Source organism: Ptychodera flava, chromosome 9 (genome assembly GCF_041260155.1).
Source record: "Ptychodera flava strain L36383 chromosome 9, AS_Pfla_20210202, whole genome shotgun sequence".
In the NCBI taxonomy this organism is placed as follows: Eukaryota; Metazoa; Hemichordata; class Enteropneusta; family Ptychoderidae; genus Ptychodera; species Ptychodera flava.
The window spans coordinates 45,320,093-45,333,451 of NC_091936.1; the positions used below are offsets into that span (position 1 = coordinate 45,320,093).

A 13,359-nucleotide genomic window follows, 5' to 3' on the forward strand; every position below is an offset into this window, starting at 1 on the left:
GGCGCCCTCAGGGAACGACATGATACATGTGTTCGTGGTTCGAGTGAGGATTTGCAGAAGCCGTGATGAAATACCAGTAGTTGGTTGGGTTTAAATTTTCTATTTTAGAAAACTTTTATGTTGTACGTTGTAAGTTTATGCAACACACGTGGAGAGAAAGCTAAATGTATTTATTGCAGCTGGCCCCTGCATCATGGACTGTCCACGAAGCTGTAGTTTAATGCACTGGCCTGCATCACACAATCTAAGCTTGCTTTGTACTTAGGAGGAAGGGTGCAAATTGTGTGATTTTTTATCGTGAATTTAAACTGAAAGTCACCTTGATTTGAATAATGCAAAACATAGAGTGGATTTATCTGGCATCATTTTACTGCCAGTCTGTTAAATTTCCAAAAACAAAAAAAAACAAAAACATTTTTGTACTTGGTTATTGCAATTCTCAATGTTCCTATGGTTTGCATCTTATTGTACATTGTTCATTTATCTATAATTTTTGGGAATATATCCTGATAATAATCAGACACAAATATCCGTAGATTATCTGTCCATCAGAATAAAGGTCAAACAAAATTATTCCATATACACAATCATAAATATGCAACTTGAATGAATGTAGTTTTGTTTGACCTCTTATGGTGAATGCACCTCCGGGACATATATTTAGATGCACAAACTTTTCTAATTCTTTTCTGATCTACCACTCATGGAGGCTCATTTTGAAGCCCTTTGAGAAAGAAATACTTTCATTCTCTTAGTTTTATGATAATAAAAAATCTTATTTTTCTCAACAGAGTTAACACAGCGATGGTGACCATCAAGTTTTGAATTTCAAATATCAGTAAATCTTGGGTAATTTGTTTTAGTACCAAAATTTGCTTGAATTTTATTCTTGATTATGAAAGTAAATTGTTGAAAGATTCCTTGAGCAAAAGTTTAAGTCTTTCAATGTCAAGGTGCATACTACCTTAAAAAATAACACAGAGAGCTTCAAATCACTTGATCTTTTTATATGTTAAAGTACCGGGGTAGTATGGCCTTTTGGTTGTAAAGCAAGCAAGTCTGGTGTCAACTTTTCCTCTTTACCTCTTGGCAAATGGCTGCTTTTCTTGAAAATCAAGAAATACATTAACACACTGGATTGTGTAGCAGACATGACTTTACATTTGTATTTCACCAAGTATAGAATTAAGTTTAGGATTGATCAAAAAGTGTTAAGTAAAAAGCTATTTACAAAAAATATATATAATCCTGATTATCTGGAAATTTGATCTCTTTTTCTGATGCTCAGGGTTAATATCAATGAAGAAAACTGCATAACCAATCATTACCATTTGTTCACTATAACTTTATTTAAACTTTGACTTAAATTAGCATAAAAGATACATAATTCTTCAGAAAACTGATAAGCTCCTCTAAGTAAAGATGGACTCTCTCAGCTGATTTATTCATATAGTTTTTTTTATGGTCAGTTTTGGAGCTGCCCTTCAATTTATCTCTTTTGTTAATTGTGCAACATAGGAATGTCCTTTCAAGATTTGATCTTGTACGAATTGTATTTCATCAATACATTTATTTCAGTTCAATTGTGACTAGGTCAAAGTTCATTTGAGTCAAAAGAGAAAGGTATCAACACAGCTTCCCAGAGGTCAAAGGTCATATGCAATGTTTCATTTTCAGCCATTATGGATTCCATTCAGTAAACATTAGTTGTGAATTTTTGTCATCAAAGCTGACAAGTAGTTCATGTTCAAATTATTGACAATGGCTGATCACTTGACATGACATGATAGGCTTTACATCTTGGTCCTAAAACAACACCACTGAGAATAACTTTGATTTGACAATTTACTAATTATCATCTTCTTTGTCCTGTTGATTGTGTTTGTTGTTGTTGTTGTTGTTGTTTGTGTTCTTTCAAGCATTTTATTGAGCAGAACTTGAAGTCCATGTACTCAAAGGGAACTTTGTCAGCTAGGTTTTCTCCGCACAACCAGCATCGTCTGTCAGAGTGAAAGTAAGACATTTTAGAAAGCTAACCCTGCACAGAGGTAGAGGAAAATGAAAGACTGTTTTCAAGAGGAGTGCGATCATTAATAAATTAAACAATTAAACACTCGGTATGTAATGACTGATAAGGGTTATGCCCTTTGTGCAGAAGTTGTTATTGTGCTGTAGTGTCTGTGATAAGCATTACAAACACAGTCCATCCATCGTGAAGTTGACATGTACCTGTCAATTATTGTCAGATTTTTCTCATCACAGGATTTCAGTAACTAGACACATGATTGAAGAGTAAATCAGTATGTCTTAAAGACACAGTTAATCGCTTGTGCTTGTTCTGGCACATCTTCTCCTTGCGGCAAATTGTTGAAACAACTGCAAGACTTTTGGAAGCAAAAAATATTACTCCCACTGGCTTAAGAATTCATTTAGCTCACTGAAAACTTTATGCTGAAAGTATGAGTAAGAATATTCAAGCAACTTTTAATGGTTGATGTTGCTTTCTTGCAAATGGAATGGAATGGGTTTTGTTTCCACCCTGAAATTACTGCATAGAGTTGGCTGTTTAGCTCTACACTCTGATTATTATCGGCAATATACTTGTCTTTGATAGGTTGATATTTAGAACAGACACCAACACAGTGATCTTACTTGGTGTTCTTATCGTCTAACTGTTGGGCCAATCTTCTCTCTGCTGCCAACGCTCTCTTCTCCCTTTCACTAAGAGACGCAAACCACTGCTTCTCTTTCTCCTCATCTTTCTTCTTTTTGTCTTCAGCTTTCTGTTCCTAGATAGAATGAAATAGAAAATCCACAGAGACGAATTAAAGCAGAACACGCCTCGGGGACAGATATTCAGACTCTCAAATTTCTACAATTCTTTTCTGATCTACCACTTGTTGGGACTCATTTTAACGCTCTAAGAAAAAGAAAAACTTTCACCATCTTAGTTTTTCAAAAATCAAAAATGTTATTTTTTCCCAAAGAGTCATTACAGGGATGGCAGTCATTTTGAATTTCGAATATCACAAAATGTCGGGTAATTTGTTTCTCTAGTTCCAAATTTTGTACGGTGACCCCGATTTTTATTGTTGATTTAGTAACAGAATGGTTGAAAATTTCATTGAGGAAATTTTGAGCAAAAGTTTACTTCTTTCACTTTTGAGGCACACACTACCTTAATCAAGATAACTGAAGCAGCATGATAGAATGCTTGTGGGGGCGAGGTGCTGTAATTGAGGAGATGGAACAGGAAATATGACAGGATGTCTCCTAATTGTCTGAAGTAGCTGGCATCCTTACCTTTAGTTTGTCCTTTCTGGCTTTTTTCTTTTCCTTTCTCTTCTCAGCCATCTTTACAGCTTTTTCACTTTCCATTTCTGTTGTCAAGGGACTCGGTATCTGTAAATGTTGATAGACAGTGGTATGATAATTATCAATGGTGGAAGCTTTGTAAGGGTAGGTAGGTGGTGAGAGAGAAAGAGATGGGGAAGCAATTCCTATTATTTAGAATGAACTAAGCTAACATGACCATTGGTTTCAAGCTTTGTTTGAAAATTAAAGCTACATACATCAGTAAGTGTACAACCTTGTCAATGCCAATGTTACAAGTACTTTAAACACTTTTCCAGAGATCACTTTTTATTTAAAAACTTTCCTTTGATTATGAGGACTGGCTTGAATACAGTAGCAGTAATATAGTGTGAATACAACCATTATGTCAGGAAGTTTCTTGAGGTTTATTTTTTTTGAAGACATTTTCCTAACAGCATTCCTTACCTGTGCCTTGGTGTAATCATACATATCAGGATAGTCTGCCATGAACTTCCGGAATTCATTCCTGGTTGGTTTGTCGATGGACAAGGCATAACTGCACTTTCCATTTTTATCCCTGGATTCAAAGACCAGTGAAAAAAAAACAATGATTATAAATGTCTATTGCAGGACAGAGTGTTTTTTACTTGAGGGTAAAACAAAATGAACTGTAAATGGTGACTTCTGGTATATACAGTGATTTTTGACTTTTACAAAAAATACATTTATGGCTGGGATTATTTGTTGTTTTTTCATTGTTATAACTGTATGTTTGCTTTCTGGTTATGTCACTACTTTGAAGCTTAATGGCAGTATGTTAATTTTTTAACATTACAGCAACAACTGTCTGATTTTGTAGTTGTACTACTACAGTAGAACAATGTTCAAAGCTGGACAATCAGACTTTAATTTCACCTGGATTTCATTCTACCGAATAACGAAACTCAACATACGGGTACAACACACCTTGGGCTCAAAATGAACAATTTTTAAATTGGATTCACGATGGAATTAACTAATTTTTCTCCTCAGCCAACCATGCCCCCCTACCCCACAACTCTACTTACTTAGCCATAATAATCTTAGCATAAATATCACCACTACACAGTTAAGGTTGAGAGAACAGACCTTTGAAACACTATGGTATAGTGCCGGGACTAATACAAATTAAAGTTCTTTTTGTCAAGCTCAGGCTCAGCTGCAATTTGCGAAACACAAGAATTATATTACATTATGCTTTCTAACCTGATAGCTGGATCTGCACCAGATTCCAGCAGGATGCGGATAATTTTCCTCTGTCCAGCCTTGGCTGCTATGTGCAGTAAAGTTCTACCATCACTGGCAAAAGAGTCATTGAGAATCTCAGCTCTCTCCATGGAAGGCAAAGATACTACATCCTTTCCAGCATCAGCTCCTGAACCAATGGAAGTTTGATCATTTTGCTGTGGAATCTTTTCATCTCCTGGTTGGGAAGACTGCTGTGTTTCATTTTCTGAAGTTTCCATGTTTTCCGAGGTAGCTTCCTTTACCGCACTGTCATCAGTGTCTGTCCTTGTGACTGTACCCGTTTCCAAAGCAACATCGATTTCAGTATCTGTGATTTTGTTAGTGGTATCTTCTACAGTAGTCAGAGAATAGTTGTCTGCTTTCCCAGTCTCTGACATTGTCTTTAGTAATGACATCATCATGTCTTCATCTCCAGTCTTACATGCAGTATACAGGTCATTCCTTAGTTGATAGAGGGCGCTTCCTGAAATCCAGATTGAGAATTCCATTTTGAAGTAACTGTCCACAGAATTTGCCATTCAGTAAGTTACATTTCTGCGATTTTGGTTATCATAATTATGATTTGGCTATCATAATATTTAAGTGATCAATATATACTGCACTAAGTGATCGAATTGACCAGTACAGATCAGGATTTCCAAGAAGTATGACATCATTTGCATTGGTGTCACTGTGGATTTTCTGAGAAGTAACGGGCTGGTTTATATCACAGCTACAAAACTGTATACAGCCTATAACTCACGTGTCAGGTTTTACAAAGGACACCCCTACATGTACAAGTACCGATAAATATTACAACAAGACAGATACTGATATTGTGACACAAAGACAACTATACAGAGTAAACAATACTTTATCTAGACAGAGAACACTTTTGCTTGTCTGTATTTTCAATGCTATATATGCATTTCGTCTCAGTTAAAAATCAAGGTTTAAAAGTGACAGGACAAGTCAACTGCCACGTAAAAAATTAGTCTATAAATCGTTTTTGAATCACACATTCATTCTCACCTGGCCTATTTTCCTCTTCAACAACACTTTTCTCTTTCTTCTGCACACCAGGTTTCTTTTTCCTCTTGGGTTTATTCCTCAGATTTTCAAACTCCCTGAGATGTAGGGTACTAGTTTCTGTCTCAACAGTCTCTACAGCCAGGCTGTCTTCAGCATTGGTTTCATTATCAGAATCTGTTTGAGAAAAAAAGAGTGAGTTCTTGGACTGAATCACTGCCGGCAATGCAGTTCAGTAAGTAAAGCAATTTAATTGAGTGATTCAACTCAAGAGGGTGATGTTCATCACCTGAGTTATTCTGTGATAATGTTTTGATACTCAATTTTCAAGTTTGATTTTTTTTTACCTGATTCAAGTTGTTCCATGCTTTCATTTGGTGTCTCAGAATCTAGTATTCCTTTTACTTCATCTGTTTTTGTTTCCTTTTCAGGTGACCTTTCACCTCTGCCATCCTTGCTTGTTGTATCTCTATTGTTTCTATCTGTGACTGATGAGATTTCACCACCTCCATCTTTTGGACAAGAGTCCTTATGAAATTTCTGAGGATCTTTTACAACTCCTTGTTTAACTTCAGAATGTCGCCCATCTTCAGTCGCCAAGACGCTTGCAATGCGGCCATTATTACCTCTACCATTTCCATTCTCACCATTTTCCCTGACCATGACTTTCTGCTTGGATAACCTCCGGGGTATCGCTTTTGGTTTGGGTGACCATGGCAGCAAGTCTGCCACGTCTTCCTCGTTGCCATAGCACTCGGCAGTCATGAGTTCTGCATGGACCCTCTTCACTTCTGCAAATGTCGGCCTCCTTGTGGAGAATGGGATGGTTATGAAGCGTGGGTCTTTCTTGCTGAAGTGGGCATTCTTTCCACTGAAGAAGATCGCTTTGTTAAAACTTGGTGCCCGAAGGAAGATATGATCACAGTCTGCGAGAGATTCTTTCCAGTCGTCCAGTAAGTCATGGATGTCTTGAATCAAAGCTGCTTCATTATATCGCCTGAGACTTGCTCCAGCTGATCTGAGAACAATGAAAATCGATTTCTTCATAATTGTCAGAACATCAAAGTGACAAGCAAGGCAGGTTTTCCTTTGAACCAAACACAACTGAAATGATACTTCATGCACAGAAGAAAAGTTTGCTGTGACTTACATTGATACAAAAATTACATGTCCTTTTCCTGACTTGTTCATGCAAATTACAGCAAAAAATGTGACACCTTTTGACAATGTTCTAGTAACCTTTATGTCATTCTACCATAGATGCTATTTATGTGACTCAGCATACAATATGATCTCAATCCTATATTAGTTTACAAAGCAATAACCCCTTTCTTTATATATACCCGGTATTATGAGACACAAATGTGAAATGCTAATTTGCATGAATACAGAAATTATATTTTTACTTTAACATGGGCGGGAAAAAAATTCTATCAACTGAATTTTTCCCACCAAAACTTTGGAGCAACATTTTACTAATTTTTAAGAATTTTTCTGTAACTTTTTTATCACTTTGGACAAATAGACATCATATTTCATTGGCAACATTTTTTAGCAAAATTTTCTCAAAAATTCGACAAAAATTGACTTTGGCGCTCATAGAGTTAAGCAGGTTTCAGCAGCAAACACCATACAGAATACATCAAAACAATGCAGAAAGATGGCATTCTGTCCCTCTAGTCAACAGTATAAAACACTCATATAGGTTGATATCAATAATGCTATGGTACGAGTTAAGGCTTTTACCCCTACTTCCTAGTAGTTGGCTCCACCATTGTCACTCAAACAATGACAGGACTGTACCAACATTTCGCAAAAAGGTGTAAAATCATACCTTGGAGCATGGCCACCTTGTTGACTGTCTCTGATACCCTGTGCTGAACCTCGCTTTGCTCTGACGGTGTATCGATGGAATGTTTTGTGCAAAAGCACTTTTTCTCTGTGGGTGACAGACAAACAGTTCAAAATTTAAAAATAGATACTGATGAAGTAAAGCTCACACAAATTAAAGAATAGACAAAGTTTCTCTAAAGCAAGTTGTTGAAGAAAGAAGATCGATGAAATGAAGTCATACATACATGTAAATACATACATACATGTAAACACCAATAAGCTAATCAACAATAAGCTAGTCATTACAAAGTACAGAATACACTGGGAAAGTACTTTTTCTTCCAGGGATAATACAGTTCCTAACTACCTAGATGCTTGTTTTGAGTCAGTACAATGCAGTATTAAGGTATTATATCATATCAGTATATTAGTGGTGCGAAAACTGCAATCTCATTGGTTGAGACGTGACAAAAACTGTGCTATATTTGCAATATAGCAATGTTGGAACAGGCACAAGCTTTCAGATGGAGAAAATCCTGCATTTTTATGTTTCAAGCTGGAATTTCAATTCAATATTATGATACAATAGCAAATTACCACCTCAGCAATGGGTATACCACTCGATTTTGACCAGTTCACTCAATTTATGCACTAGCTATCACTTGTCCACACATATCATGAACTGGTCAAAATCTTGTGGTATATTGTCACTTGGTGTGGTTTATTGCACCTGGAAAGTGAGAGGCTTAAACTTTTGCTCCAACTTTCCCTAATGAAACTTTTGATCATTTTCTTAACAAAACAAGAACACAAAATGGGGGTAACTGAGTAACATTTGGTGCTAGAGAAACGAACTACCTAACATTTACAAATATTTGAAATTTAAAATGGTTGCCATCCCTGTGTTAACTCTATGGGGTACAATAAAATTTTTGATTTTTTGAAAAGCTAAAATGGTACCGTAAGATGTTTCTTAACTCCAAGAACTTTGAAATGGACCCCCATAATGAGCCCCTACAAAGTGGTAGATCAGAAAAGAATTGTAAAAATTAAACAGTCAGAATATCTATCCCTGAGGCACATTCTATCTTAACTTATATTTCCAAATACCAAATATTTGTTCCACATGGTTTGATCTCCATCATTCAAATACAGATCAGGTATATAACAGTAACACCATCATCCCTTGTATTTCTGTATGAAATATCAAACTTACACAAACTTTTATTCAGTTGTTCTTGTGTATTTGTAAAGTTGTCACAGCCAGACAAATGACTTTCACCAAATTTAACTTTATAAAAGAGGATTTTAAAGACTTTGGTTGCTGCAGTACTTCCATCATATCAGTCAGTTTCTGAATGTCTGTGGCATTGACTCACCCATCATATCAGTCAGTTTCTGAATGTCTGTGGCATTGACTCACCCATCATATCAGTCAGTTTCTGAATGTCTGTGGCATTGACTCACCCATCATATCAGTCAGTTTCTGAATGTCTGTGGCATTGACTCACCCATCATATCAGTCAGTTTCTGAATGTCTGTGGCATTGACTCAGTCAGTTTCTGAATGTCTGTGGCATTGACTCACCCATCATATCAGTCAGTTTCTGAATGTCTGTGGCATTGACTCACCCATCAAATATGGCTCCTGCAAAGTGACCGCCAGCAACCATCAACACACACCATTTCATTTGTTGGGTGAGAGTCTCCGTCTTGTAAATTAATTCATTCTGAGTCACAGGTACGTTCTAATTTGTAAAGAATGAGGTGCAACAGACATGTGAAACATCTTATAAGATAGCTTCAGAATGTGAGTTCGACCACTTGAGTGAATCACGATTGTTAGCTTGACGAACACCTTGAAACCTACAAGGTGCTTTTGTCATTTGTGTATTTGTCTCTAATTTACCTGAGGTATTTTGAAATAAGTTTAAGTACATGACACAAACTATGAAGAATTTTCAAAGATTAACTTTTGACTAGAGTTCAAATGCCACTGTATTTTTTCCATGTATAATCATATTCCTATAAATTTAATACAATTGTCTGGGCTTTTCCTTTGTACTGGTGCACCAAAGTACACAACACACATTGTCAACAAAATAAACTGATTAACAAAGTTTTCATCAATTTCATTGTTGATCCAACTCTGAAATCTCCTTACCTTCTTTCCATATATAATACACCTGTATATGGAGAGAATTTGACCACTGCTGTTCTTGAAATACAGTTTAGGGTACTGCCGACCTCTTGATTGTTTTAGTTTCCCATCATCATCAGTTTCACTGTCTGTTCCGCTATTTGGTGAAGATTTCAGACGAGATGGAAAGGATGCCCGTATTTTATGAGGTTTGGATATCGGAGAAAGATCTTGGTTTTCTTCATCCTCGCTGTCACTGCTACTGCTATCACTGCCAGATATACTAGATATTTCACCTGCGTAAGAAGTAATGGAATAGACATCATAAAGGCCAGTATTTTTCAGACCCTAAATGTAGCAGAAGCTGTATAAATGGTTATCAAATTCACAAGTGTTACTTGCAATGCCTCACATACAAATTAAATTCCCCAATTTTTCAAACCTGAGCACCCTATCTATATCAAAGATTGTATGTATTCTATGTATATCTGTACACCATACATATTGATGGATATTTAAATTTTGCATATTTTCATGTCATGATTTTAGTCGGTTGAAAGTGAAGTCAGCATATCGCATACATTTCCTCCATTCTTTCAGAGAACATTGAATCTCCATCACAAAAAGAATTTACTGGTAGCAAGTTAGAACACTGATTTTGTTTTCCAAACACTATTGTGTTATGATTTGTTTTGCTGTGTACCATCATTTTTGAAATGGCAACTAGTCAGTCACTTTCTTTCCTGGACTGTGAGAAGTCCCTTCTAACAACCTTTCCTAGATGAATATACTGTTGCCTGGTTTCATTTTACAAGGTCAATAGGTGCCAAAGTCATACACCGTCAAAGCAATGCAATACAGAATTTCCGAACAAGACTTGAAAAGACAGACAACATTACCTGTTAACATGCTTTCAAAGGCCTCTTCTGTGACACTGGGTTGACCTGCCGCTTTTTGCCTCAGATTAAACCTATGCCAGTCTAACTTGTAGTGTTTTCTCTGTAACATAATGTGAAATAACAGCAAAGTTATAAGACCATGTGTGTAAATTCATTAATAAGGATATATGGTGTCATCTCGACATAATGGCGAGGTAACAAATATTACGTTGATGCAATACAATCTGTACTCAGTATGAACAATACTTATCTCTGTATTATGATATATTTTTGCCAACAATGGTAACAGAAACAATTATAATACAGGGCATGAATTATTTTTGAGTAAGTTAGGAAAACAGATGCTAACAACTGTTCTTATAGTATTTTTAGGTCCAATGCTTTATCTGACTAGTTTTCACACTGTGTTTACTATCAGGCGTTTTGATGGTACACTGCAGAAAATTAGTATTGTTTACATGTAAACTTTACAAGGATTTATTTCTGTCTTCAGTTATTCTTAGAATAATAAAGGTCAAAGTTTACCTGTTCTGTTCTTGATGTAAACTGGCAGTCACAGGTAGAGCAAGCCATCTTGTCAGAGATTACATGTTTCTTTGGGGAAGCTGTCGATAGAAATTCATCATTGTTCCATGAAAATTTGTTTCTTCAACTCTACTATTCTACAATACATACATTCAATTGTTTTCAATCATTTCAACATATGTTCTGTCAGGTGTCTTTTTTCAGGGTCTACAGTGGTCACAATGAAAGATCCTTATCTTTTACGAGGATGATTTGTGTAGATGGGGAATGGCAACAATTAACTTGTTCATTTCGTGTCAAATTACACTCTTTTTTGCTGTGAAATAAAAAGACACTTGCTGCAATTCAGTGGCACAAAACTTTCCCTAGTTGGTGTTGTACATTGACATTCACAATGTTGTGTGCAAACTGTCCATCATGAAACTCTGTGGGGAAAGGTCATGTCTATGAGCTGTGGAACTGTGTGATGGTGACTCATTACACAAGGAAGGCTGAGTGTATACACTGATATGCTGCTTGTATAGTTACTGCTTCGATTACTCTGATGCAGATCAGAGAGTGCACCAGCTCAGAGGACAGGGGGCTCAGTCTCGAATGTTTTCTTGTTGTTCGTTTGTTTACCAATACATAGGTAGAGTACATAACAATATCATGGCTGCAACATGATGATGTATGTCTTTATGAAAAGCAATAAATAAAACATGTAAAATTGCAAACCAGAGAGGCATTCACTCTAGTCTATCTAAACTATCACTATACCCAGACAAATACATGTAAATAACTCTCAAGGTGAAAGTTACACCTGAATGTATTTGTCTGGGCAATCATAGATCAGGTAGAGTGTGTGTGCTGTTCTGGCTTGGCTTTCATTTTACATTGCATGTTTTATTTATTACTTTACTTCAATCAAACACATATTGTCATGTTTCAGCTCTTTTGTTTTTTACTGTGTTCGTAAACAAACAAACAAACAACATGAAAACATTTGAGACTGAACCCCCATGCTCAGAGTAAACACTGTCCCCACGGACGGGACCATGGTGTAAAGCTCATCTTTCTTGCATGTACCTATAAGAGATACATACTATTCTTAACTCAATTTTTGTTTCAGAAGGAAATCCTCTTGAAAATTAAGGCCCTCCCCAACCTTCTTTTTTCCTGTCGGATCAAGGACGTAGATATACTACCTGTAGTAGGTTTACTACGCTTTGATTACTCCAAACCCCTAACCTTCCCCTGGCCCTTAACCCCTTCAATATTTGTGTTTCCTCTTAGGATTCCCCTCATTGGAAATGTTTTCAGGGAAGAGAGGTCTGATCGAATTCTTGACAACTCTTTTTATTCCTACCTGTGTGTTCTGTAGAACTTTGCTCATCATTCGACTCGCCAGGTTGGAAGTCCTCAGCTTTGATATTCGGTTGACAAGATGCCAGAGTCAAGCCCTTCATGAGAGTTTTTGCTTTGCTGTCATAGAGGGAACATGTAAAATACTCTGGAAGACCGCCAGCTTGTTTTGACACTGACAATTTCTCTTTGACCTTCCTGGGTTCACCATCCCGAGCGGAAAGAAGCCCACTTTCAGACACAGCAACTTCTGCCTCCGCCATGATAACCCCACGTCCCCAGTATCCCGCGCAACGCTGAAAATGTTACTCTTCTACACTTTGAGTATTCAATAATAGAAACAGGACTTTGAGCTTTTTATGTCATCCCGATTGCCCGGTTTCATAAGATACGTTTTGTATGCTGTAAGATCACCGCCTTCCGAGCTGTATTGCACAAGACATGGAAATCACGGTCAAACATGACTCCACACCGACAGAATCTGAGGAGAATGCATCGCCCTGCTCAGCATATGGATCGACAATTCTTGCCCGCCGCTCGTATATACGGACAATGACAAACTGTGTGAAAGGACTCTCCACAAGATCGACGATCGTGGTTTCAAAGTAACCGGAAAAGCATCACCTTTCATTGGCAAATAATGTAGGCAAGAGAAATTTAGGTCGGCTTCGCCAGGCTTAGGCGGCTGTCTGCCATGTCAATGACTCATGACCTAATGAACTTTGAACTTCACGAAAGAGGCGTAGGTGGCGCTATTCTGAAAGCAGCAAAATTTTATGTTGCTGGAAAGTGTTCACCTACATACGTTTCAAAATTTTCTCCGACTGTACAAATATTTCGCAACTTAGAAGACACTTTTGAGAGCACAAAATAATTCATACATGGTAAAATGATAAATATTACAATGTCAAAGTGATCTTGTACAAGGTCTACAAGAAATCTACAACCACATCACATGATTGGTACGATTTTATACCACAAAAGGAAATTTATAGGCGGAAGGAAATTC

The 13,359-nt window shown here is 36.9% G+C and overlaps 1 protein-coding gene across 1 annotated transcript; it reads right to left on the reverse strand.

The window, feature by feature from the left end:
* Positions 1-1,324: 1,324 nt before the first annotated feature.
* On the reverse strand, positions 1,325-13,059 carry LOC139141170 (tRNA endonuclease ANKZF1-like). The gene is made up of 13 exons (XM_070710787.1): positions 12,355-13,059; positions 11,007-11,086; positions 10,482-10,581; positions 9,607-9,878; positions 9,075-9,190; positions 7,445-7,549; positions 5,958-6,628; positions 5,614-5,787; positions 4,561-5,065; positions 3,781-3,892; positions 3,304-3,402; positions 2,653-2,789; positions 1,325-2,000 (listed from the first exon to the last, which is right to left on the reverse strand). Exons 1-13 carry the CDS (start codon positions 12,611-12,613, stop codon positions 1,856-1,858), a joined length of 2,775 nt encoding a protein of 924 aa, XP_070566888.1. The 5' UTR covers positions 12,614-13,059; the 3' UTR covers positions 1,325-1,855.
* Between the last annotated feature and the right edge of the window lie 300 nt (positions 13,060-13,359).

Excerpts from the sequence above, each read along its gene's own strand:
- LOC139141170 (XM_070710787.1), bottom strand. The coding sequence starts at position 12,613 with ATGGCGGAGGCAGAAGTTGCTGTGTCTGAAAGTGGGCTTCTTTCCGCT. Across the intron at positions 7,550-9,074 it reads GCAGGAGCCATATTTGATGG|AGAAAAAGTGCTTTTGCACA; the intron begins GTGAGTCAATGC and ends TGTCACCCACAG. Across the intron at positions 3,893-4,560 it reads GGTGCAGATCCAGCTATCAG|GGATAAAAATGGAAAGTGCA; the intron begins GTTAGAAAGCAT and ends CTTTGAATCCAG.